The sequence below is a fragment of the Dermochelys coriacea genome, chromosome 1 (genome assembly GCF_009764565.3).
Source record: "Dermochelys coriacea isolate rDerCor1 chromosome 1, rDerCor1.pri.v4, whole genome shotgun sequence".
Lineage (NCBI taxonomy): Eukaryota > Metazoa > Chordata > Testudines > Dermochelyidae > Dermochelys > Dermochelys coriacea.
Window position 1 is genome coordinate 32564482 of NC_050068.2, and position 27487 is coordinate 32591968.

A 27487-nucleotide genomic window follows, 5' to 3' on the forward strand; every position below is an offset into this window, starting at 1 on the left:
ATGAGGCCTCACCAATTTTGAATAGAGGGGAACGATCACGTCCCTTGATCTGCTGGCCTTCTTGGCAACAACGACACACTGTAGATTCATATGCAGCTTCTCATCCACTGAAACCCCTAGGTCCTATTCAGTAAAACTGCTGTCTAGCCATTCAGTCCCTAGTCTGTAGCGGTCCATGGGATTCTTCCATCCTAAGTGCAGGACTCTGCACTTGTCCTTGTTGAACCTCATCAGATTTTTTTTTGGCCCAATCCTCTAATTTCTCTAGGGCCCTCTGTATCCTATCCCTACCCTCTAGCATATCTACCTCTCCTCCCACTTTAGTGTCATCTGCAAACTTGCTGAGGGTGCAATGCACACCATCCTCCAGATCATTTATGAAGATCTTGAACAAAATCGGCCCCAGGACCGACCCTTGGGACACTCCACTTGATACCAGCTGCCAACTAGACATGGAGCCATTGATCACTACCCGTTGAGCCTGACAACCTATCCAACTTTCTAGCCACCTTATAGTCCATTCATCCAGCCCATACTTCAACTTGCTGGCAAGAATACTGGAAGAGACCATGTCAAAAGCTTTGCTGAAGTCAAGGAACAACACGTCCACTGCTTTCCCCTCATCCAAAGAGCCAGTTATCTCTTCATAAAAGGCAATTAGATTAGTCAGACATGATTTTCCCTTGGTGAATCCATGCTGACTGTTCCTGATCAATTTCCTCTCCTCTAAGTGCTTCAGAATTGATTCCTTGAGGACCTGCTCCATGATTTTTCTAGGAACTGAGGTGAGGCTGACCGGCCTGTAGTTCCCAGGATCCTTCTTCTTCCCTTTTTTAAAAATGGGCACTACATTAGCCTTTTTCCAGTCATCCGGGACTTCCCCCGATCGCCCTGACTTTTCAAAGATAATGGCCAATGGCTCTGCAACCACATCCGCCAACTCTTTAGCACTCTCGGATGCAGCACATCCGGCCCCATGGACTTGTGCACGTCCAGCTTTTCTAAATAGTCCCTAACCACCTCTATCTCTACAGAGGGCTGGCCATCTCTTCCCCATTTTGTGTTGCCCAGCACAGCAGTCTGGGAGCTGACCTTGTTCGTGAAGACAGAGGCAAAAAAAGCATTGAGTATATTAGCTTTTTCCACATCCTCTGTCACTAGGATGCCTCCCTCATTCAGTAAGGGGCCCACACTTTCCTTGACTTTCCTCTTGTTGCTAACATACCTGAAGAAACCCTTCTAGTTACTCTTAACATCTCTTGCTAGCTGCAACTCCAGGTGTGATTTGGCCTTCCTGATTTCACTCCTGCATCCCCGAGCAATATTTTTATACTCTTCCCTGGTCATTTGTCCAATCTTCCACTTCTTGTAAGCTTCTTTTTTGTGTTTAAGATCAGCAAGGATTTCACTGTTAAGCCAAGCTGGTCGCCTACCATATTTACTATTCTTTCTACACATCAGGATGGTTTGTCCCTGTAACCTCAATAAGGATTCTTTAAAATACAGCCAGCTCTCCTGGACTCCTTTCCCCCTCATGTTATTCTCCCAGGGGATCCTGCCCATCAGTTCCCTGAGGGAGTCAAAGTCTTTCTGAAGTCCAGGGTCTGTATTCTGCTGCTCTCCTTTCTTCCCTGTGTCACGATCCTGAACTTGACCATCTCATGGTCACTGCCTCCCAGGTTCCCATCCGCTTTTGCTTCCCCTACTAATTCTTCCCAGTTTGTGAGCAGCAGGTCAAGAAGAGCTCTGCCCCTAGTTCGTTCCTCCAGCACTTGAACCAGGAAATTGTCCCCTACACTTTCCAAAAACTTCCTGGATTGTCTGTGCATTGCTGTATTGCTCTTGCAGCAGATATCAGGGTGATTGAAGTCTCCCATGAGAACCAGGGCCTGAGATCTAGTAACTTCCGTGAGTTGCCTGAAGAAAGCCTCATCCACCTCATCCCCCTAGTCCGGTGGTCTATAGCAGACTCCCACCACAACATCACCCTTGTTGCTCACACTTCTAAACTTAATCCAGAGAATCTCAGGTTTTTCCTACAGTTTCATACTTGAGCTCTGAGCAATCATACTGCTCCCTTACATACAATGCAACTCCCCCACCTTTTCTGCCCTGCCTGTCCTTCCTGAACAGTTTATATCCATCCATGACAGTACTCCAGTCATGTGAGTTATCCCACCAAGTCTCTGTTATTCCAATCACATCATAATTCCTTGACTCTGCCAGGACTTCCGGTTCTCCCTGCTTGTTTCCCAGGCTTCTTGCATTTGTGCATAGGCACTTGAGATAAGTCGCTGATGGTCCCTCTTTCTCAGTATGAGGCAGGAGCCCTCCCCTCTTGTGCGCTTCTGCTCGTGCTTCCTCCCGGTATCCCACTTTCCCACTGACCTCAGGGCTTTGGTCTCCTTCCCCCGGTGAACCTAGTTTAAAGCCCTCCTCACTAGATTAGCCAGCCTCCTTGCGAAGATGCTCTTCCCTCTCTTCGTTAGGTGGAGCCTGTCTCTGCCTAGCACTCCTCCTTCTTGGAACACCATCCGATGTCCACCAGTTAATGTTTTTCCCAAATAAGGAACATTGAGGGACTAATAGGAGGTGATGACTCCAGCAAGATGATCTCAACCCTTTGTGTTTAGGTGAAGAGCTGAGACTTTTCAGTGGCATCTCGACTTGCAAGGCCTGCCATCTTCCTGGTCACAATTTATGTTCCTTTGTCCTTTGATTTACAAATGTACAAAGTACTTCCTCACCTACTCACACATCTCCTTCTTACACTTTCTCAAGATGGACAAGGCCTCTTAAATATTGTAAGAATTTGCAGAACTATCACCACATCTGGGATGCTGGGTGAAAGGTTGCTTCAATCTATCAAGGCTCAAAGTCAAGCTGCATCAAAGCTACTTATTAATGCCATTAATATAAAGCTCAGTGTCTCCATGACTATATGCCTATATGTCCTGCACAGGTCTTCTATGTGGCAGTAAAGAGCATGCTGCTAGGTCACTAGGCCTGGGCAGTCTTTCGTCTCATCATCCTAACAACTCTATGGTTGCTGTTGACATGGGGCTATGGTTGTCTCTGATCCTCTCAAGTCATGAACGCCCATTTGTGATTTTTATGGACCTTGGGAAGGGGATAGAGTTGTCCTTAATTGTTTGCTCTTTAGTGTGAGCATTTAATTAGATATCCTTTTTCTAAGTGGGTTTACTAATATTTCAGCTTTATGTAGGGGGAACTGATTTTTTTAAGTGAGTTTTTTGTTTGTTTTTGGCATCTATCATGCTTCAATCAGATCTTTTCTTGTGCTTTCTTTAAGCATTTGACTTTGTCCTTTTCCCAAGCATTGCTTTTCATATTTAATTCTGGTAAGATTGGGCCCAGTGTGTGGAAAAAGGGCCTGCTCATAGATTTTAAAGCTAGATGATTGCATCATCTAATGTGACTTCCTGTACAACACAGGTTATAGAATTTCACCCAGTTACCTCGAAATTGAGCTCAATACCTTGTGTCTGACTAAACTGTGTCTTCCAGAAAGACATTCAGTCTTGAGATGAAGACTCTCCCACTTCTGTAATGCCCCACCTGTTCTGGAGGCTGTTGGATCTGGAGAGTAAAGGAAAGAAGCAGCATAATTTGGCTACTCAGTAGCCTTATGGTGTTTAGAATGTGTATGCGTGTGGGGGGAGCGGTGTTTAAAAAAAATTAGAGAGCCTGAAAATCTTCTCTGGGAGCAAGGGGTCTGGAGCTTGAGATGGTTTTGGGGGGAAAGAGGAAAAGAAAAAGAAATCATCAGCAGCTTCTCCTCTTCCCCCAAAGTGCTGCTGTGAGCAAGCCAGAAGCCAGTGGTGGAAATGGCTGGTGGAGTCTGGAGAGAAGCTGCATGATGCTGGGAGAGAAAGAGGCCAGAAGCAAGCGAGGCTGCAACTGGCATCAGAAAAGAAGGGACACAGAAAGAGGCCAGTGGATAGGTACCCCGGCGGCTGAGTTGTGGCTTTGGAGAGGCTGAAAGGGAGAAAGTCCAGGTCAGGAGGGTCAGGAAAAAGAGAAATAGTAGGAACAGTAGGGATAGTAACAAAAAGGGACTGTAGCTAGAAAGAGGAAAGGCAGGTGGTATAAGGGGAAAAGGGATAAGTTAAAGGAAGAACAGTACAGTTAAATAAGAGGCAAAATTACGAGAGTTTTAAATTATATGCAGTGTTGTTGTAGCTGGGTTGGTCCCAGGTTATTAGAGAGACAATGTGGGTGAGGTAATATCTTCTATTGGACCAACTTCTACTGGTGAGAGAGACAAGCTTTCAAGCATACTGAGAGCTCTTATTCAGATCTGGGAAAGGTAACCAGAGTGTCACAGCTAAATACAAGGTGGAACATATTGTTTAGCATAAGTAGTTAACACATATTTCAAGGGACCATTCAAGGTAAAGTGTTAGTATCAGTTATTTGTTCTTTATTCATCATTCAAACTAGAAGGAAATTATATTCACTTTAGGTAATTTACTAGTAATTGTCATTTCTTATATTCTGTGCAGTCATGTAATTTATACTTGGTTCTTGTTCTACTTATTTTGGGGCCAACACAAAATATTTTTTTGCAGAATAAAGCAAACTATTTTAATAAATTTTGAAGGGAAAACAGAATTCTCCTGAAAAATCAAATTATGGGTAAAAAAAGTAATTACTATAAACCCCAAGTTCTGTTACCGGATTTCTATTGTAAATACCCTGTATAATAGAACCTCAGAGTTACAAACACCTCAGGAATGGAAGTTGTTTGTAACTCTGAAATATTCATAACTCCGAACAAAACGTTCTGGTTGTTCTGTCAAAAGTTTACAACTTAATACAGATTTAAAACTTTTTTATGAAGAATGCTGCTTTCCCTTGAATTTTTAGTAGTTTACGTTTAACAGAATATTGTATTGTATTTGCCTTTTTTTTCTTCTTTTTTTTTCTTTTCTGCTGCCTGATTGTGTACTTCCAATTCCAAATGAAGTGTGTGTTTGACTGGTCAGTTCATAACAGGTGTTCGTAACGCCGAGGTTCTACTGTAGTTCTCTTTTGCCTTTTTGGCATGCACTAGTCCATATTAATGAATAAAACTCAAAATTTACTTTAATTCATTCAATTTATTTAATATCTTTTAAAGTTGAAAAGTAATCATAGTCATACATTGTTTGAGTTGACTGAAAAAACGGTGGACTCATGAGGCACTGGAACAACTGAAATAAATATCAAATGGGTGACAAATTTTGACTTAAAACACCAAACGGCATAATTTTAACATTATTTTTAAATGGATTGACAGATTCTAACTGTTGTAAGCCAGCATAACTCCAATGAACATCAATGGAGCTGCATCAGTTTACAGCAAGGGTGGATCAGGCCTGGAGTGCTCTCAATTGATCTATATTAGTGCTAGATTGCAGCCTCCTTCCCTGAGTATCTCATAACCCTTGGTGTTTGCCATCTCTTCCTGGTTTATACAGTGTATTCAGGCTAACGGTTTTCTCTGAGCTTGGTTTAGGCACATTGCTGTTTCACCATCCTCACTCTGGCTTCTTGTAAAGATGCCATGATCAGTGGTTTCCATGGGGACATGCCAGTATGAAAACATTTCCACATTCTATAACTCCAATATCTTAAGCTGGTGTCTCCACACTCCTGGTGTCAATCCTGCTGTCCTGACCCATTCTTTACATGCATGAAATCCCCAAATGATCTAATGGATTTTTTACTAAGGTAAAGACTGCAGGATTAGCCCTAATTACTTAAATAGCAGTCACCATTGGTCTGTTCCTAAGAGGTGCCAAGAACCTCTTGCAAGATGCTCAGCACCCTCAAATTATTGGAGTTGTTTGTACTTGCAATCTCACAGGATGCATTCAGCATCTTGCAGGGGGATTTGGGTTAGTTCTGCATTGATTTTAAATGGTCTAATGTCCCTTGAAATGCTAATCATTTTCCTCTCTCCGCCTATTAAATTAATTCAGTTCCAGACTGACATAAGCTATATAGTTCCCATATATACAGTATAGCTTTGGTGGTAAATAAACAGAGTTTGTTCACAGAATCATTCTCTATAAATCCCTATTCCCACAATAATATTTCCATTTGCTATAGGCTGCTCTACAGCCTGCAGCATGGTACCCAAGTAGAAAGCGATTAGCACCAGAACATGGAGTTAGTTTTCAAGACACGAACAATTCTTTTACTCCAGATGCCATATTGAAACTGCAGTGGTCCGTTGAAAAAGTAGATGTAACCTATGGGGGAAAAGACTTGTTAAAAGGAATTGCAATCAGAAATTAATACCATTTGTTAAAAGAATTACTTAAATAAAAATAAATCCTGGGTTTTCAGACTAAGTCTATTCAGCAAAATAATTTGCTATTTGAAACTCTGAGCTAAATTTTCAAATTAGCCTCATTCTGGCTCTTAAATTAGTGCCAACGGTCAATATTTTGGATGCTCAGAAACTCGGTTCTTCTCTTGTACATAGCACATGCCTGTGAAAATCATGTGGTTACTCATTTCTTTAATTCTCTGATTTGCAAATGCTATTTAAAGATGATATAGTCTGGTCTCAGAGACATGGACACACCATGTAGAGTTCTGATGCTGAGTTCTGACCCAGGTTTTACCAGAGACCTGTTGGGTGGTCCTGGAAAAGATACTTCACCTTCCTTTCTGAGTTTCCCTCTTACAAAATCCTAAAACCTGCCCACCAAACTCACTCTTTTGAATATATATAAAGCACTGTACAAAGACAAGTGTTCTTATCAAAAGGGAAGGAAACAATTTAAAATATCAGGAAATCATACATGGTGATTAGAGCTGGCTGAAACTTTTCAAATGGAACACTTTTCCATCAGAAAATGTTGAATGAATGTCACGAGAACATTGATTGCACTGAAAATTTTGATAAAATCATTTAAACATTTCCTTTCTATAAGATCAATATTCTTTGTTTCAACTTTATTGCTTTGATTTTTATAGATTATGTTACTTGAAATTTAACATTTCTATAAGATCAAAATGAAATATTTTTAAACAGAATGGGATAAGGTTGTTTCAAAATTTCTAAAATGAATTTTTTTCAGAAATTTCATTTCACAGGAAAATTTCAACTTTTTGTTTTGCTTTGGGATGGAAGGAAATATGTAAATGTTGGGAATTCTGAATTTGGACCACTTTAATGATAAAAATGAAAGGGAAGAAATACCATTTTTTTGGTAGACTGCATCCACTCTATTGCCAATTCCTGGGAATTCTTCCTCTATCAGTTTGGGGTAGCCTTTTTCCATAACTTGGTTTTCTTCATCATAGCTATGTTAAACATGAAAAAATACAAATTCAGTGAACCTGCATGACTTGCAATCTGACAAAAGTCCTATCACCTTTAGGTACCTTGTTCAAAGATACCCAAGTTGTAAGTGGCTGGAAGTCACTAGATTGTCTACGCCAAATGAAATGGTAAGTATAAATTCAATTCTCCAGGCCTCCTTATACCAGAAACACAACTTCAGCTGGTACAAGAACAATAAAGGTAAATTTTTAAAGGTTGGGTAATAAACTACAGAATTGAAAGGCTAGATTCTACATGGGTTATACGTAGGTATATAAGGGTGATGGTGCTGCATGTCTGTCACTGGAGCAGGTAGGCAGAAATTGTCAGGGGATGGATGGAACATTGGCTCTAAACCCAACTCATTGGCCAGCACAAGAAAACTAGAACAAAGTGGGTCAAATTTGCTGCCTGTTTAGGGCAGTAGTAACTTACAACCCTGTGCCACACATATCCAGGAAGAGGGAAGCAGGGAAGGAATTGTGTCTAAGAGGTATATCTGAGTTATAGTTTCTCCTGGGGATAAATTCTTATGACCCTCTTCTCAAGGTTGTGCTGAATGTCATAATTTAATCTTAATCTTGTTTATATAATTTTGCTACTTAAATCTTTATGGTACATTCTAAAGAGCTGCTATCCCTATAAAACTTTGAAACGAAAAAAAAAACATATGATCCATGAGGCCATAAGTGTCTACCCTGAAACAAATAAACAAAAAATTGGCCCTTTGCACACAATTAAGCTTGGCAGAATTGAAAATAAGAACTCATAAATCTCTAACATACCTCCAGTACTTGTCTCCAGTAAAAAAGAGAGTCTTGCCAGTGTCTTTAATGTGGACAGCCCCATCTATTGTTTTCATCTCTCTGGGGAATCCCAATTCATATATTTTTTTAGGGTAACCTTCAACTATGTCATAGCCATTCAGAGCCCAGAATTTCCTGCCTGTAAATAATGATGACAAAATGTTAATCTTTCATGAGCATCAATGGAAAGGTATTAGAAGAGTAAAACCCAGCAATAATTATTACATTGTTATTATTTGACATTATTAGTTTTATGTGACTTAGATTATATGGGGGCCAGATCCTCACCTGGTGTAAAATGAAGCTATTACACCAGATGAGGACCTAACCTTCTAGTCTAAATTCTGTACTCTCTAGTCCATTGAAGATCTTGTAGTGTTGCCTGGGGTGAAACCAATGGAAGTTTTGTCTGAGTGAGGACTGTAGGATTTAACCCTAAGTAGCTTTATTCGATGAGACTGATTAAGATACTTCCATTTTTCTGCCATTTGCAAAAGGCTTACCCCTAAATATGAACACATGATCTTTCATGGGGTTTTCATAGGCAGCATCAATCTTGTTTGGAAGTTCTGGCCAAAATGACTTAATTAACATCAGTTCTGCATCCACCATCTGAGGATGTAGGCGCCAGAAGAACCTAATTCAGAAAGAGAAAATGGGCTTTTTATCATCTTCTTCATGGTATCGTTTTCACAGTGTTTCACAAATATTAACTAATTTGGGGTTCTCAGTCTTTTCTATAATGTGGAACACATTTTAATTCAAGAAGAATCTTATAGACCTCCACCTCCTCTCTTAGCCATGATGGTTCAGACTGCCTAGCTCATTCATAACATGAACACTTTCACAGAAGAGAACAAACTGATGTCTTGATTTCATTTTGTCCAACCTTTTTCCTTAAGAAGAGAAACTACAGATAAACATGGCAGTGCACCATGTAAGATTGCTGTGTGCAGTGCAATTTTGCACAGAAAAATAAATAATTTCTGAATTTTAGAGAAAAATCCAGTTCAATCCCATGAACCAGTAAGTATGTCTGCTTGATCATGTGGAGACTGAGCCCAAGTCACACCAGTTTCACATCAATCTAACTGCATTGACTTCCAGGAATTCTTGATCGTCACCAGTGTGACAGGGAGTCAAGCCCATATTTATGTTATAAAGGCTGCTTAAATGTGAAATGCTGTATAGCCCTTACAGTTGATTTCACAACCTATTTTAGTTATGCTTAGAAAAAGAGATTAATCACTAGGGAAGAAAGATAGCAGATTTTTTGGAAGACAGAAAAAGATCTAATCAATTATATTTTCAGAAACAAATGATAAAGTAATGGAAATTAAAAAGGTTTTTGGGCCAGTTTCTTTTCTCAGTTGTACCAAGTGTAGTTCTAGTAGTGAGTTGGCTGAGCCCTATACAGCAAAAAAAGCATATAGGTAAACCACACATTGCAACCTGTCCTTGAAGATCATCATTTCTCCTCGAAGTTCTGTTATTGCATCAAGTGACAAATTTTCATCACATTTCTCTGGAGTTTTGGGGTGTTCGGGGTTGGGATCTCTGTCTCCTGCACCTGTAACCATAAATTATAACTTAGCTTTGACTGCTTTTGTTCTTCTTCCATGCAAGATAACTAAGTACTAAATGGGACACTGAAGAGTCCACCAGTGCCGGAATGAATACAACCATCAAGGACAAACTATCTAGACTAATGATATTCACTTTCCCTTCTTATTCTTCCTCTGGCAAATCATGTCCCTACATTCTGGGGTTTAGTTACATTGCAAAGATATTTGTGGCTAAAACTAAATGGGTGCCATTGACACCATGTCTTTAGGGCCTCTGAGAAGACTGCTTCCTTCCAAGGTCTCCCCTATGGGCATTTCTGTTTTTCCTACTTCATAGTCTTTGATCATCCTCCCATGGGAGACAGCTCAGGGACCTTAAGTCCTCTATAGCAGGTAACCAGCTAGCAGCAATTACCTGTGCACTTGACACTGCTTGCTGCAGTTTCTACCTGAGTGTTAAATGTGGATATCTTCTGACCCTGAGGCCTGGTTCCCAGGATCCAGGGTTTCTATCTTAATTTACCATGGTAGTGACCATTGAGCAATAGGAACACCAACAGCAGATTGCTCGCCCTAAGGTAAATTGCAGTGCAACATGTACATTCCAAGATACATGGATAAAATGGCAAAAAGAAGACAAACCATAGAGAGTTTGGATCCCTTGCACATCATCGTCAGGAAGCAAGAATCCAGTGTTGCCAGTGTAGGTGTAAATAGGGAACATCAGAGCTCCCGGGTCTCTGGAGTGCTCAAGTCCCAAAGAGTGACCAAACTCATGGGCAGCCACAAGAAACAAGTTGTATCCTATAAGAAAGCAAAGCAAACACAAAAATACTTGTTAAAACAATATACACATGTATCTGAATGCAGTTTATTGCCTAATCCTCTTTCACAATGTCTTTTTTTGCACTGATGATACAAAACAATTATATAGATCTCTGCATCATCTAAGAAGTGAACATACATGAAATAATTAACCCTAAATATTATTAACTCCATTTTACAGATGGGGATGCTCAGATACACAGTCCAATCCTGCTGTCTTCATTCAAGACAATGGGTATTTTGTTTGAGTAAGGGCCTAATAGCCGAGCCCCTTAAGTTTTTTCTTACACTAAATTGTATTTGAAAAATTTCCCACTGTCACCACCCCAGTTCAACTCAATCATCATAGCAATGTTGGAAATTGTAAGGTGAAATCCTGGTCCAATGAAGTTAATGGAAGTTTTGCCAGGATTCTATCCCTAGTGTAGGTAGTCCATTGACCATCAATGCTATTTCCAGCATTTGATCAATTAAATCTATTCCCAGCAAAGCTAGATGACACAGTGCTGAAAAACACTGCAGTTGAAAAAATGTCTGCAGTTGAAAAAATCTTAGTGACAATTGGATCCATTTTTCAAAAATGGCTCCTTTTGCAGACAAGGGCAAATATTTTCAAACTTCATAAAAGTGGCCTGATTTTCAGATATGGTAAGTATCTACAACTCCCACTGGCTCTACTGCGGGGTAACACCATCTGTCTGAGATCCAAGCTGGACACCCTCAAATTGCAAGTGAAACAATGAGATATTTGAATAGTAAAAAACCCAAACTGCCTTGTTTCTCTGGGTTCATGGGTCATGTGATTCATTATTCTGGTGTATTCAGACAACTGACAGGTATACTAGAAGAGAGTTGCAAATTCCAAATTTTAACACAAATAATTGTTTTGTCCATAATTCATGCAAGACATGTACCATGCTCCTATCTACAATCTGGGATTAAAAACAGCTCCCTGTGACTTCAGTAACCAATCACATAACATGAATAAGAAAAAAACAACTACGGAACAGTCAAAGCAAACTGTTTACAAACAACATATAGGGTGAAAATTATCCATCCAAAGTATCTGGCATATATTCTGAATAGCAAATACATTTTATGAAATCAGGATGAGATTGTGAATGATTTGCTATCCAAAAAGGACAAAATTCATAGCCAATATTATTTGAAACAAATAGTGCACCCAGCTCTAGTTAAAATGATCTTTTGAACAGGTTACCTCTGGAATCAGCTGACCAGGTTTCATCATCGTCAAAATGGGCATCTCCTCCATAATTTGGTCCAGGAGGAAAAGCATGAGCCAGTAATCCGGAAGGTCCATCAAAGGGATAAAAGTCACCATGTTCTACAAAGGAATATTTAAATACCGACAGCATTTACATCTCATTTTTAAACAGGTGAAAATATAATTAAACTGCCAAAAAGTAAACTATCTCTGTTACCTTTAGTTCCAAAGGAAATCATGATATCAGCAGTACCACTACGAATTCTAGTAAAGTTCAGTGGTGTCACTTCAGACCAAACCTTGAATGCTTTTTTGAATGCTCTGTCCACTTCAGCACGTGTCAGATCTCGAGTGTAATTCACAATTCTATCAATCAGATAAAATATCTTCAATTAACCTTTCTGCAGGGCCAAAGAACTTTGCAATGTACCTCCATGAAAACGTACTTTTGACTGGAAGACAGCCATTTCTCAAAAGCTATCCCTAAAGTGCACTTACCTCAGAACAAGGAATTGGATTATTAATGTACAGTACTCCAAAAATAAAATGTACATTTCCATCTATCAGTATCATTCAGAAAGATAATGACCTAACAGTTTGGGATTTGGAGTGTGTTTTTTGTTTTTCTGGATTTTTTTGCCATTATTATATGCACTAGAAAAACCCCAGGAAACTAAAAGTTTGTTCTTTATTAAGATATTTTGTATAGATAATATGGGACTTTATTCAGTATATTTTACTAAAAATATTTTGAAGAGATATGAAATATCTCATGCACCTGACCATTCTGGAGAGACAATACATGATCAAGGAGATATTAAAGAGATACAACGGTCATCATTACAAAACAATGTTTGTTAACAGTTTACTACATAGCATTATCAGAGATACCACTTATTTCCATATTCAATACATAGGGAAAATAGTCCTCTCTCTTTCTTATCACTCTTTGGTTTCCTGCAAATAGTGACTTTTTAATGGCACCATTGTATCATATTGTGATCATAGAATATCAGGATTGGAAGGGACGTCGGGAGGCCATCTAGGTCAATCCCCTGCTCAAAGCATGACCAATCCCCCATTTTTACCCCAGATCCTTAAAACAGCCCCCTCAAGAACTGAGCTCACAACCCTTGGTTTAGCAGGCCAATGCTCAAACCACTGAGCTATCCCTCTCCCAGCACAATCAAATGCCCAACATGGTGCTTGAACCCACAACAATGAGATTAAGAGTCTCATATTCTACCAACTGAGCTAGCCAGGCTGTCTGATAGCTGAGTTTATTCAAGAAATTTAGATAGGGCCTGATCCAAAGCCCACTAAAGTTAATGGTAAGACTCACATTGACTTCCATGAGCTTTGGATCAGGGCAATATAGATTTTAAAACTGCAACATGAGATTTTTACAAAGTCTGAACTACCCTTTCTTCTTGCTGAGCTTATCAACCTAATATACAACATCATGGCTGTTGAACAACTATATAGCAGGATAACTTGAAAATAAGAAACTAACACTAAATGTTATAATTTTACCTGTATGTTAAATTATTTTTTGACCATTTTAGTTTTCTAGGGAAAAAGTTGTATTCCCCCACATCGGGGACACCACATCTTGGCTGTTGCATCAGCTCATATGTTTCTTCATCTAATAGGCCAGTCACCTCCAGCCCAAAAAAAGACTGCATTTCTCGAAGTTTGGCTGCCACTGAGTTGGCATTCTTCTTTCTTATGCCAGCAGGACTGGAACGTAGGTTGTAATGTGTCTTTAGATAGCGCTAGGGGAAAAAAAAATATTATTTCCAGTTTCCAAAGAACAAAGGCAATCAAACAGCTGACCTTAATATGTGAAGATTGATTTATACTGTACCTCTGCAAACTGGAGGTCTTCCGTTGTGAATTCATCGCTGTCTTCATGGGGAATAGGCAGTGTCAAACAGTATGACAAGCCCAGCAAGAAAAGGAAGGCAGCTGCAAGGCTTGGATGCATCATGCTGAATTCTTGGGTTCTGAAACTCTGATTTTTTAAGAGTGTAAATACTTTTACTTTTATAGACCTAAACTGGTGAGTCATTTCTTGTGGACAAATTAGAACATCCTTGTCATTGCAAAGTAAACATGCTTACACAGCTGGTTTATTTATTCATTCCAAGAAATCCTGGTTTGGGCATCTGTGGTCCCACTATGGGCTTAGAAACTATATCTTTATATAAACATACTCTCAGCATATTTACAGATGCTGGGGGAATTTTTGTGTAGAAGCAACTCAGCATTATTTCATTACTTTGCAACAACTTACACTGATCTACTTTTTTCGCCTTTGATAGGATAATTACTTTCCTTTTATTTTGTCAGACAAAGCGACACTATATGACAAGCTCTGTGAACAGATGAATTGTCTTAAAGTAAAATAATTGCATAATTTTAATGTCTATACTATTCATTAGCACATCAATTGTTTTGCAAACTTACCATCTTGATTCATAAGACAACAACAATGTGGAGTATATTATATTACTAACATGTTCTGTTTTGGGGTTTGTTTGTTTGTTTTCATTTTTAGTCTAAAACTCTCACAACAATTTTGCTGCTGGAATCATGATAGTAGTGGGTCTCAGTACACATCAGAATCATTTACAGACACATTTTCAGAAATGACAGGTTTCAGAGTAGCAGCCGTGTTAGTCTGTATTCGCAAAAAGAAAAAGAGTACTTGTGGCACCTTAGAGACTAACAAATTTATTTGAGCATAAGCTTTCGTGAGCTACTGCATCCGACGAAGTGAGTACATTTGTACATGACAAATGTAATGTAAATCCCTAAGTTAATTGTATCCAGTTTGCAAATTAATTCCAATTCAGCAGTCTCTCGTTGGAGTATGTTTTTGAAGCTTTTTTGTTGAAGTATAGCCACTCTTAGGTCTGTGATCGAGTGACCAGAGAGATTGAAGTGTTATTTGCAAACTGGATACAATTAACTTAGGCTTGAATAGAGACTGGGAATGGATGAGTCATTACACAAAGTAAAACTATTTCCCCATGGTATTTCTCCCCCCCACCCCACCCCCCACTGTTCCTCTGATATTCTTGTTAACTGCTGGAATTAGCCTACCTGCTTGTCACCATGGAAGATTTTCCTCCTTTCCCCCCCCCTGCTGTGGGTGATGGCTTATCTTAAGTGATCACTCTCCTTACAGTGTGTATGATAAACCCATTGTTTCATGTTCTCTGTGTGTGTGTATATAAATCTCTCCTCTGTTTTTTCCACCAAATGCATCCGATGAAGTGAGCTGTAGCTCACGAAAGCTTATGCTCTAATAAATTTGTTAGTCTCTAAGGTGCCACAAGTACTCCTTTTCTATATACCAGAGTATGGTTTAATATGGAGGCCTCTGTTTTTCTAAACTATTAGCCAATGAGAAACGCCTTCCTGGACTACCCAGCAGGGCTGTTCTAATGTGGAATTTAGCTTGGCCCTGGGTTCTGCAAACCTTAGGAGGGTCTGAGTGCAATTCCCCTTCTACATGCCCAGGCCTGCCCTGACAGGCAATCAGAGTCCCAACCTATTCCCCTCCTCCATGCTGGAGCTAGGAGAGGTGAGCCATGAAGGTTTACCCTCTTATCATGCAGTGTTGTGCTCTGAGCCCACTGGGTTACAGAGACCTCATTTCTTAACGCACCAACTGCACTGGAGTTTGCCAACATTATGACAAATGTATTGTAAATCCCTAAACCAGACGTCCAAGATGCCAGATAGAAGGTGAAAAAATCCCACAGTCATTTCTCAATTTTCCCATATGGGAAAAAAAATCCCTTTCAGACCCTCCATAAAATCTCGTGATCAGTATAGTCCCCAGCAGCCCAAGAACTCCAGAAATAAGGGCGTGAAAGGCTGATGCTGGAACAAAGCTAAAATGGCTACAAGCCAGCAGTGGGCAGAAACAACCACTGCTTCCTCTCCCTGCCTCTGGAAGTGGGAGCCAGTGGGTCAGTCTGTCCTGACCCCAGTCATCCAGTTGCAGTGGGAACAGGTAGGACAGGCTCAGAGCTCAGACCCAGTTAAAGCCAAACCCGTCCCAGGGAGGGAGGAGGAAGGGAAATCAAGAGAAGCCAAATTCCTCTCCCTTTCCCCGCCCCCCATAACCCACAGGGGAGGGGAAGGTGAGGGATACCGGCATCCTCACCACTCCATGGCTCTCTAGTTACATGTCCCAGTTAGCAGGTGAGTGTTATCCAGTCCACCTTTAGATCCTTCCACATGCACTCAGATACTGTGGTGGTAGGACAGTAAATTCTTATCTCTTCTTAAAATACAGTTCTACTCTAAGAAGGAACTCTGACATGATAGGATTGTGGGGTTTCACATTCTTATGTTTCATTCATTCCTTGTCAAACTCATTCAGTTTGCTACTAAAAAGATAATTTTTCTAACTGCAGCATCTGCAAACTCCCTCTGGGTTGTGACAGTTACACTAGTTTCTTTTCCTCTCATGCATCAACATCAGCAATAAGTAGCTAAGTTCTTTTGCTTTGCCCATCCCCTCTCTTCTGCCCTTCTCACCTGGCTGTGACTGGCAGCTCAGTTCTGGTGCTCTGCCCAGCCCCTACTCCTCACTCTACAGTGATGCATCTCAGGTCATTGCTGCATTCACATTCAGGCCACATATCGTATAGCTGGCAACTCAATGAATAGGCAAATCACAGGTAATAACGTTGTAAATTCTGGCATACAATCTTTCTAATAATGGATGCAATAATGATTTAAACATCTCCTACTTTCTTCTCTCTAAAAAAAACCCATCCTGGATCAGTCAATTCTCAATATTGCATTACTGACATATGTGGTATTGCTTTTAACTGGATTAAGTGGTAGTGGCAGATACTCAGTTAGTATTATCTGCATAACTCCATTGACATCAGAAGAGAACTGACAATTAACCGCACCTGAGTATCTGCCTTGTAGTGTTTAAAATAACCTTCCAAAGTAACCTTTTACTAAATTCAATCCCAACTGTTGTTGTGAAGTTCTGAGCATCATTCCTGTGTGAAACAGCAGCAAATCTGAGTAGTCTCAAAGATATGTGTTAGTATCCAGAAATAATTTAAACTTCTGTGAATTCCAGATACTCTGAAATTAGCTTCCTCTAACTAAGGGAGTATGTAATAGAACAGCTGGAGTGTTTGTGCACCACTGCCCACTACAGGCTGGAATTAGAAGTGGCCCACTGTGTGTCTTAGGCTCTATGCTGCTAATATCAACTTTTTTCTTGCTCAGGTGGTAGGAGCAGTGCTTAATTTGTAATGAAAGAGTTGCTGGGGCTCAAGCAATTTTTTTACTTTCTTAACTGACATGGCAAGCCTAGAGGTGCTTGGACTATGAACTGCCAAACCTAGAGGTGCCAGGGCTCAGCTCACGCAAGCCCTGGCACAATTCAAGCACTGGGTAGAAACCTGTGCTTTTGGCATAGGACGCTACAATTTCTATGCTCATTGTCATAGTGAAGTTCTGAGTGGCCATGGTGTGCAACATAGTGACACCAGCAAATTCCTAGGTGGTCATAGAGAAGGGTGACAAGATAGCAAATGTAAAAAATCAGGACAGGAGGTGAGGGGTAATAGGCACCTGCATAAGACAAAGCCCCAAATATTGGGACTGTCCCTATAAAATCAGGACATCTGGTCACCCTATCATAGAGTTATTACAATAAGTAAAGATTGGCTAAGTGATGCTTAAAGGTGAGGATGGATAACCACATACAAACATTTGAAGGTTATAAACATAGGAGGGAGAGTAATTATTTAGGGACAAATGGACAAAATTAAGAAAAGAGAACAGTGTTAGACTGTAGTATCATTCCCCCAAGGAAATGGTTTAAAGCCCTGAACTTCGGATATTTAAGGTGAGACTAGTCAAATCACTAGTAACTATATTGTCAAGGACTGCCCCGCACTAGCAGGAGGATGGACTAGATAGCCAAAAAGTCCTCTTCCATCTCTAATTTCTATGAGTTAATGAGTGTTTTAAAGTTACAGTACTCAGGCTCCTGGGTACCTTGAAGTCCATAATGAAAAAACTCTTCTAAAGACTCTGTTTTGGGGGCCTTTTCAATAATTGCCCTGAGGCCTCATGGCCCAAAGGCGCAGACATTTTATTTGTAGAAAAAAATTACAGTGGGAATGATTTTTTTTCTAGGCAAACATGTTACCTTATTCAGATATGTATTAAAAGGTATAAAGTTAAATATCGAAGGAAAGGGGGTATCTTTTTGAACTTTAAATATTAAAAGAAATAAGAAAAACAATCCATCCAACAGAAGATTCTGCATAATAAATGTTGGTCCTTTTCTATTTAAAGGCAACTTCCACAAATGAAGAGAAACTTTGCTTGTGGATAGAAAGATATACACCAAAGAAAAGGGATAGGCTGAAAGGTTGTCTGAGTATGTAATTATTTTATCACAAACACTAAACAAAAATTTCTCAGAACATTAAAATAGAAGTTGATTCATGAAAGAACATTTATAACAGCCACCTTACGTGCAGGCGATGGGCTGAATCCTGCATTCTGCACACACCCAGTTGTTTTCATTAGGGAATTTTGGACATACAAGGAATGCAGGCACGGATTGTATTACTATCATTATTTCTATTACCCTCATGGCTCAAGGCCCCAACAGAGGTGCAGGCCTCTTTTGCTAGACACTAATGGGAAAATACTATCTAAATAGAAAAGGCAGACAAGGGATGGGAGGAACTGGAAGTGAGTCATAGAGAGATCATGTGACTTAAGATGAGCGAGAAATTCCAAGACAGAGCTGGGAATTGAACCCAGCTCTCCTAAGTCCCAGTCCAATTCTTTAACCTGAAACAGCAGTAAAGCATGCTGTTAGGCGCTGGTGTTTCCAACTGGCAATTATTTTCAGTGATACCAAAGCGGCCTGACAATGTGAAGTATAAAATGCTATCCACACAGGTTCAGCTGATCACAGATGACACCACTATTAATGTTAAAAACATGTGTAGAGGGCTGTGAAATAAAGCTTAAGGTGGGTATTGAGTGGGCCATAGGCCTTGTGCTGGTCCTTTGCACACAGGTAAATTTCACCCAGTACAAAACACGCCAGCACAGACTGTTACCTAGACAAACACCTGTCAGGAATGGTCTAGTTTTACTTGAGTGCAGGGGACTGGACGAGGCGACCTATTGAGGTTCTTCCAGTCCTACACTTCTGTGATTTTATGATTTTGCAAGTGTGCGAGTCTGCCAAATTGCTGAACAATGTGCTAACAACCAATATGCTAACAACAATTTCTGAAATTCTCGTATTTTGGGGTCATGTGTAAGGTAAGTGGAATTGATGGTCATTTTCCAGGGAGCTGAGAGGTAGGAGTTTTCACTAAGAATCTTTTTTCCCCCAGAAAGACATAGACAGAGAAGAGAGATGGTGGGATTGATTAACCCCAAACAAGCACTGAAGTACTAATCATTCAAAAGCAAAGACAGTGCCAAGAAAACGCTTTCAAAACAAGTTAAACAAATGAAAATAATTGAAGCTGTGTCATTTTGATTTATTACAAACCTTCAGTGCCCAAAATAGCATTATAAGGCATATTTTTTCTTCATTTTTTTTATGTGACCCTAAGCTGGCAAACAGTGAACTTTAGAAAAACAAATAGAAGTGAATAGGCCACTTTGTCAACCTCTGCTATAGCAAGTTAACTTTAAAATAGAAACATCTCTAATACTTAGAGCTAGCTCACCACATTCATTAACACTTTTCTTCCTAACATCCCTATAAGATAGGAAAGTAGTAAAAGGCCTATTTTGCAGCTGAGTAAAAGTAAGTATGGAGCAGTTAAGTAGCCTGCCAAAGGTCAGACATTAGGGCCGTGTTCCTGCAACTGAAATTATACAGGCAAACAGCTGCATCTGTGTCATTTCAATGGGGCTCCACCCACTTATGGGAATCCAGTTGCAGCACCGGAGCCAAGAAAAATTGGGAACTTGGGTTCTAGTGTCCTGGTCTAGCCACTGCATCCTCATTTCACTTGCAGACAGTTGTCAGTGGTATCTAATAGAGCTGGTTAGGAAATGGTTTCCCTGTCCCTGGAAAACATTTGAGATTTCGAAAAATGTTCCCATCACGAATCAGGAGAAAAATTCAATCTCCAAAATTTTTGCACATTGACAAACCATCAACATTTCAGTTTGGATCAATCAAAATGTTTTGTTTCGATCATTTCAAAATGTTTCATTTTTATTTTGGCCATTTTTTGTTTTTGTACAAGTTATTTTTTTTTTACTATGATTAATTCACAGTTCAACACAAGAAGTTGTTTTGAGCTGGGACACCAGAATTTTTCATTCTGAAAATGTCAAAATAGGCTGATTCAACAATTTTGAAACTTTTTTAAAATCAAATATGAGTTGAGAAATTCATCAAAACTGACTTTTTTCCATAAACAGTTTTGGTTTTGGACAGTTTGACTTTTTTCCTTAAACAGGAAAACAGTTCATCAAAAAATTCCTGTCCTATTCTAGATTCTGAGCTACTATAGTTTTTATTTTGCTTCAGCAGTGAATGTATTGGGCTAACTATGTGGTATCTCTTGGCAATTGTTGACTTTTTCATGGCAATCACAGTACATACATGTAGACTTTGTCATTAAGAACTAGAACCCATAGGACTAGTAGTTTGACATGTTCGACTGACTCACTTGTCGTGCCTACTGACTGAGATGTGGATTAACAGCACAAGATGCAGTTTACACTCAAAGTACGAAGAACACGCTTATAGCAGATGCTGTGTTCAGATTGCTTTGATCCATGGAAGAAATAGATGGAACCTACAAGAAAAGAAAATCAGTTTAAGAATCATCACAGCCATTATGTTACTTATTCTTTAAGAAGGTAGAAATATTGGGTTTTTTTTCATTTCAGTACGTTTATCACTTTGCTACTTTGAACAATGTACCTACAAAATATCCAATGATCTCTCTGGCTATCACAATATTGGAAAACAACCACTTTGTAGTCCAGCCAACCTCAGATCACCCTTCTTCGAAATGGGAAGGAATTGGTTTGGCTTATAGTATTTTAAAAAAAAAAAAGGACAAAGAAAAGCCAGAGGTTGCAGTAATAGTACACAACTTAATTTTCCACGTTGGTTTTGAGCTTTCTAACATATTACATTTCTATTTTAAAGACTTTTAAAATTTACATTATACAAAAATCTATTTCAACACTATGTTGGTAGCACCATGCCTCTTTTACATAATTAGATCTTGTTATATTTTAATGCACTAATTTCTGTATGTCAATCGATGGGCACATCCAACCATTATGGCAAAGCATTTTTACTAGCATGAAAATTTATCATTTTCTTGGTATGCTGCATCAATTTTATTTTCAATTCCTGGGAAATCTTTCTCTATTAGTTTTGAATAACCATTTTCCATAGAATGACATTGTTCAACATAGCTGTAATAAAAATGAACAGGAAAAAACAAATTGAAACAGATTACCCAATTTATGGTGATTCCATAGTTATTTTAAGCTGAGACAGCTCAGAGTGGAGACATATTCGTGGGAAGGAAGGAAAAAGCTTGCACATCTAATGCCTGTGCTGTATCTGTTCTGTGGATAAATTAAGGGCTTTGATCTCCAAGTTTCTGGATTCTATACCTCCCAAACTCTAAAATAGAGATATTAAATATAGAACCAGCACTAACTTTGGTGAACCCAAATATTTGGATTGAATTGACAACACAAGCAGGTTACCCAACTTCTTTATCTCCCACCAATATTATACCTCCAGTACTTGTCTCCTGCAAAAAAATTGGTCTTTCCAGTCTTTGTATCATGAAATGCAGCATCTACCTTCTGGAGAGTTCTTGGAAATCCAGATTCATAAAGTTTCTTAGGGTAGCCCTAAAATATGACATGTCTTTTCAAGCCCAAAATTTCTTTCCTGCATGAAGTATTTATGGAAGGAAAAACGCTATACATTTAGTGATACCAAATCAATAGGGGAATTTTCAAAAAAGCAGAGGTGAGCAGCAAGAGCAATCCCTACACTTTTCTATCCAATCTAAGTTTTTATATCACACACTATTGCAGAATCTGAGGAACTGAGAGAAGCCTGCCAGGGTGGCACATGATTCTGTCCTTTCTCAAACCAACCTCAGGCACTATGACCATGAACTCCTCTTGATGGGATGCATTCAGATGGTACCAAGGATTCAAGTGGTCTTTGTAAAAATATAAACTGACCTATTTTAATATGAAGAAATATGAATATGTGGGATCTTGTCCTTAGTCTACTTTTGGCAACTTCTTTGTATTAAAAGAGGTGAGTTTGCACTTGTCTCAATTTAAGCCAGTGAGTAGTGCCACTGGCACTACATACATGCATGAGTGTTTGCAGGATTGTGATCTTAATTAGGACAGCAGTTTATTCAAGGTAATAGAATTCCTCTGCTCCTGTAGACTCAGAGAAGGCTTTGTCCGGACCAGCAGGAGAAAGAAAACCCTTGGCCCTTTTAGGATTGCACCCTCCTTTTTTCCTCCTCTCTTTGTGGGCACTCAGCACTACTTGTGGGTTTGAGGGGTGGAGTAAGGAGGCTCTGTGTGTGATTGGTTGGACAGAAGGGTGCATAGAAATCCCATTGGCTCCCGCACACACAAGAGGAGAGTTTGTAAGCCCTTCCCACTGCCTCAGGGTGCCATTCTGTGTTGGGAAGAAATATTCCTGTCCCACTCACATCACTTAGGACTGGTGCTTTGGGCTTTGCTATGGGTATTCTGCTAGTCACCTTTTCAGGGCCGGGAAGGAATTTTTCCAACACTTTCAGACTGGCCTAGACAATGTGGGTTTTCTCACCTTCTTATCAGCAGCACAGGAACAGACATGATGGGTAGGGTAAGGTTGTAAAATTCATTTGTTGCAACTTAGCAGGTTCCCAGTGTAGGTGCTTGTTCAGTAATAAGCCTGATTCCCTGATAAACCAGAATTGGAAGTGGATTGGGAAAAGGCATCTCCTAAAGAAGGTGGGGGATGGTGTTGGGCCTCATAATGTCAGGTACAGCAAGGAGACAAACCTCTTCCCTCCCCACTCCCCTTGTATGACACAGCGGTGTTGTGGGACCAGATTAACTATGTGGAGGGGGAGGAGGCTGATGACAGCTCTCCCCCAGGTGGTACAGATGACAGAAGGAAGGATAACCTGCACTGGATGAGTTATTGCTGGGTAGTTCCCAGGTGTGTAACTTAATAAAGTTGTGGCCTAATTAAACCACGTTCCTGGTGTCTTGCCCTTCATTCCTTGCAGAGCCAAAACCTGCCATTGACTTCAGTGGAAGCTGTGACGTGCACAAGTAATTCAGGATAATGTCAAAAGATTCTTCTGAATCACACTAACATTGAAAATTAAGGCTATCATCAGTGCAGACTGAAGACAACAGGCTGTCATTCAAAAGAAAAAAAAGCTGGAAAAAAGTAGCGGTTGAGATGAGGGTGACTGTAAATGTTTGTTTTTAGGAATTTTGAGAAACATGAACAATATTTTGTTAAAGCATTTACGTAAAGGAAATAGAATGGTTCAAGCCCTGGTTTTTGTTTGCAACCACAGTTATTTTGTATGTTCAGCTGCTATTTTTAAAAGAAAACTTTCAACTCCATTGTAAAATCTCTTCACACAAACATTTTAGGAAGAAAGAAATAGAAATTCTCACAGAATATCGATGCATTAAGTTTTCAATGAAAACTTGCTACAAGCAAGTAATAAACTCACCATTTAGGATTTTAATTACTGGTAAATTATTGCCCAAATGAGGACTTAAGAAAACTCCTAATGCTGCCTGTAGAGTGAATGTTTTCAGCCTGCAGAGATGATCTTTATCACAGGTGGCATACAAATAAGTATTTGATATTTTTCTATCACAGTGAGGAATTATGTTGAATCTTTATTTACTTTTTCAAAAGCTCGATCCTTCACATCTTGAAGATCAGTTATTGATCATTTGTATACAAATGACATAGCTAATTTTCCAAGTCAAGAAGGACTATACACATCCAAGGAGAGACCCAAGCACTGGACAAATCATAGAATCATAGAATCATAGAATATCAGGGTTGGAAGGGACCCCAGAAGGTCATCTAGTCCAACCCCCTGCTCAAAGCAGGACCAAGTCCCAGTTAAATCATCCCAGCTAGGGCTTTGTCAAGCCTGACCTTAAAAACCTCTAAGGAAGGAGATTCTACCACCTCCCTAGGTAACGCATTCCAGTGTTTCACCACTCTCTTAGTGAAAAAGTTTTTCCTAATATCCAATCTAAACCTCCCCCATTGCAACTTGAGACCATTACTCCTCGTTCTGTCATCTGCTACCATTGAGAACAGTCTAGAGCCATCCTCTTTGAAACCCCCTTTCAGGTAGTTGAAAGCAGCTATCAAATCCCCCCTCATTCTTCTCTTCTGCAGACTAAACAATCCCAGCTCCCTCAGCCTCTCCTCATAAGTCATGTGCTCTAGACCCCTAATCATTTTCGTTGCCCTTCGTTGTACTCTTTCCAATTTATCCACATCCTTCCTGTAGTGTGGGGCCCAAAACTGGACACAGTACTCCAGATGAGGCCTCACCAGTGTCGAATAGAGGGGAACGATCACAGTCCCTCGATCTGCTCGCTATGCCCCTACTTATACAACCCAAAATGCCATTGGCCTTCTTGGCAACAAGGGCACACTGCTGACTCATATCCAGCTTCTCGTCCACTGTCACCCCTAGGTCCTTTTCCGCAGAACTGCTGCCGAGCCATTCGGTCCCTAGTCTGTAGCGGTGCATTGGATTCTTCCATCCTAAGTGCAGGACCCTGCATTTATCCTTATTGAACCTCATTGGATTTCTTTTGGCCCAATCCTCCAATTTGTCTAGGTCCTTCTGTATCCTATCCCTCCCCTCCAGCGTATCTACCACTCCTCCCAGTTTAGTATCATCCGCAAATTTGCTGAGAGTGCAATCCACACCATCCTCCAGATCATTTATGAAGATATTGAACAAAACGGGCCCCAGGACCGACCCCTGGGGCACTCCACTTGACACCGGCTGCCAACTAGACATGGAGCCATTGATCACTACCCGTTGAGCCCGACAATCTAGCCAGCTTTCTACCCACCTTATAGTGCATTCATCCAGCCCATACTTCCTTAACTTGCTGACAAGAATGCTGTGGGAGACCGTGTCAAAAGCTTTGCTAAAGTCAAGAAACAATACATCCACTGCTTTCCCTTCATCCACAGAACCAGTAATCTCATCATAAAAGGCGATTAGATTAGTCAGGCATGACCTTCCCTTGGTGAATCCATGCTGACTGTTCCTGATCACTTTCCTCTCCTCTAAGTGCTTCAGGATTGATTCTTTGAGGACCTGCTCCATGATTTTTCCAGGGACTGAGGTGAGGCTGACCGGCCTGTAGTTCCCAGGATCCTCCTTCTTCCCTTTTTTAAAGATGGGCACTACATTAGCCTTTTTCCAGTCATCCGGGACTTCCCCCGTTCGCCACGAGTTTTCAAAGATAATGGCCAAGGGCTCTGCAATCACAGCCGCCAATTCCTTCAGCACTCTCGGATGCAATTCGTCCGGCCCCATGGACTTGTGCACGTCCAGCTTTTCTAAATAGTCCCTAACCACCTCTATCTCTACAGAGGGCTGGCCATCTCTTCCCCATTTTGTGTTGCCCAGCACAGCAGTCTGGGAGCTGACCTTGTTAGTGAAAACAGAGGCAAAAAAAGCATTGAGTACATTAGCTTTTTCCACATCCTCTGTCACTAGCTTGCCTCCCTCATTCAGTAAGGGGCCCACACTTTCCTTGGCTTTCTTCTTGTTGCCAACATACCTGAAGAAACCCTTCTTGTTACTCTTGACATCTCTTGCTAGCTGCAGCTCCAGGTGCGATTTGGCCCTCCTGATATCTTTCCTACATGCCCGAGCAATATTTTTATACTCTTCCCTGGTCATATGTCCAAGCTTCCACTTCTTGTAAGCTTCTTTTTTATGTTTAAGATCCGCTAGGATTTCACCATTAAGCCAAGCTGGTCGCCTGCCATATTTACTATTCTTTCGACTCATCGGGATGGTTTGTCCCTGTAACCTCAACAGGGATTCCTTGAAATACAGCCAGCTCTCCTGGACTCCCTTCCCTTTCATGTTAGTCCCCCAGGGGATCCTGGCCATCTGTTCCCTGAGGGAGTCAAAGTCTGCTTTCCTGAAGTCCAGGGTCCGTATCCTGCTGCTTACCTTTCTTCAAATCAATATCATTCAAATCATTCATATGGTTATTATTTATTGTTTTTTATGTAGCACCTAACATTCAGTCATGGACCACTCTGCTAGGAACTGTACAAATATTTAACAAAGAGATAGTCCCTGCTCTGAATGGCCACATTTATACTTTGGATGGTTACATGAATGCAATATAAGAATAACTCTAAAATAAAATAGAGTTCTAGTCTGAAGGCAATGGAAAAGTTACTTACCTCTAAACATCAACACAAGATCCTTGCTTGGGTGTTCATAAACTGCATCAATCTGGTTTGGAAGATCTGGCCAAACTGAATTAATAACCGTTGCATTTTCTCCTGTCATCTGAGAGGTTTGATGCCAGACAAATCTAACTTAAAAAGCAAAAATATAGACTTATACTTATATTCATTTATTTATGTAAATGATCTTCAGATTAAAGAGGGAAAAGATAATAGAAGACATATGCAGAGAACCCACAAAGGAGCTTGATACTAGGAATTACTAAAATGATGCCAGGGATAGGTTAAGAATAAGGAATGTCCTGTGGAATGACAATAACTAGCACTGTGAGAACATTTCCAAGTTCTCTTCATGAGAGCTTTGTGACTATTTTGTGACCATTCATGCACTTGTCTGAATGGGTTTGTTGGCTCTGAAGCTTATAAAGTTTGGGTATGAACAAACCTAGTTTTCCCAGGCTTGAATGTCATTGCAAGCCAAGGTTCAAGGAGTTCTTGCATGTTCACACTGGATTTGCTGGTTCATCGTGAACCAGAAGCAGGAATGGTGGCCACACTGAGAGAATGTCATGTGACCTTCCTCATGTGACTTCTAGTAAATAAAGTTCAAACTCAGAATACCTTGATGAACAACAGCCTTAGTGTATCAGTAGCTCTCCAGTTGGGGCCAAATTTGGCACCTAGTTTTTGGTGAACAATTCATGAAAAGTAAAAGGTTCTGATTTACAAATGCATGTCAAATTTCAACTAATGCTGATTCTGAATAGGTCAGTCTGATTAAGGCCTCTAGGTGCTACCATTATACAAATAAATAAATAGATAATGATTCAAGCATTTTGCACAGGGCCACCTTAATCTAATGCTATAAAGCACCATGCACACCGACTCGATAGTGTTAATGCAGTTAATGGATTCTGCTATATGTAAATAACATTATCAATAAAAATTTACTTTTCCTTCATTCTTCCTTCCCCCTCTTCTTTTACACTCAACACAAAAAAAGCCCATAGGTACATAGATGCAATAATAAATAGCAGTACTCTGGGGATAAAGTTTGGAAGGCTTTGTTCCCCACATGGTTCCTCAGTAGGATGTGCTCACCATCTCCTGTTTTGTGGCCTTAAAAATAACTAAGCGGATAGCTGTGAAATGAAATGCAAATGGTAGGGATGAATTTTGTCACATTAC

General features: G+C 40.1%; 1 protein-coding gene and 1 non-coding gene across 2 annotated transcripts; both read right to left on the reverse strand.

The window, feature by feature from the left end:
• Window positions 1–5108: 5108 nt before the first annotated feature.
• LOC119858204 (collagenase 3-like) lies at window positions 5109–13931 on the reverse strand. The gene is made up of 10 exons (XM_038408240.2): window positions 13631–13931; window positions 13297–13538; window positions 11981–12129; window positions 11758–11883; window positions 10356–10517; window positions 9601–9718; window positions 8652–8785; window positions 8128–8287; window positions 7220–7323; window positions 5109–6260 (listed from the first exon to the last, which is right to left on the reverse strand). Exons 1-10 carry the CDS (start codon window positions 13832–13834, stop codon window positions 6160–6162), a joined length of 1500 nt encoding a protein of 499 aa, XP_038264168.2. The 5' UTR covers window positions 13835–13931; the 3' UTR covers window positions 5109–6159.
• On the reverse strand, window positions 12955–13027 carry TRNAK-CUU. Its single transcript has one exon. It is a non-coding gene; the product is annotated as a tRNA-Lys (tRNA).
• Window positions 13932–27487: the final 13556 nt, after the last annotated feature.

Bases quoted from the DNA above. Each gene is read 5' to 3' on its own strand.
- LOC119858204 (XM_038408240.2), bottom strand. From the start codon at position 13,834: ATGACTCACCAGTTTAGGTCTATAAAAGTAAAAGTATTTACACTCTTA. The intron at 11,884-11,980 runs GTAACAGAGATA...ATTCCTTTGTAG, and splicing joins GATTTCCTTTGGAACTAAAG to AACATGGTGACTTTTATCCC. The intron at 8,786-9,600 runs GTTGCAATGTGT...TTTCTGAATTAG, and splicing joins ATGATGATCTTCAAGGACAG to GTTCTTCTGGCGCCTACATC.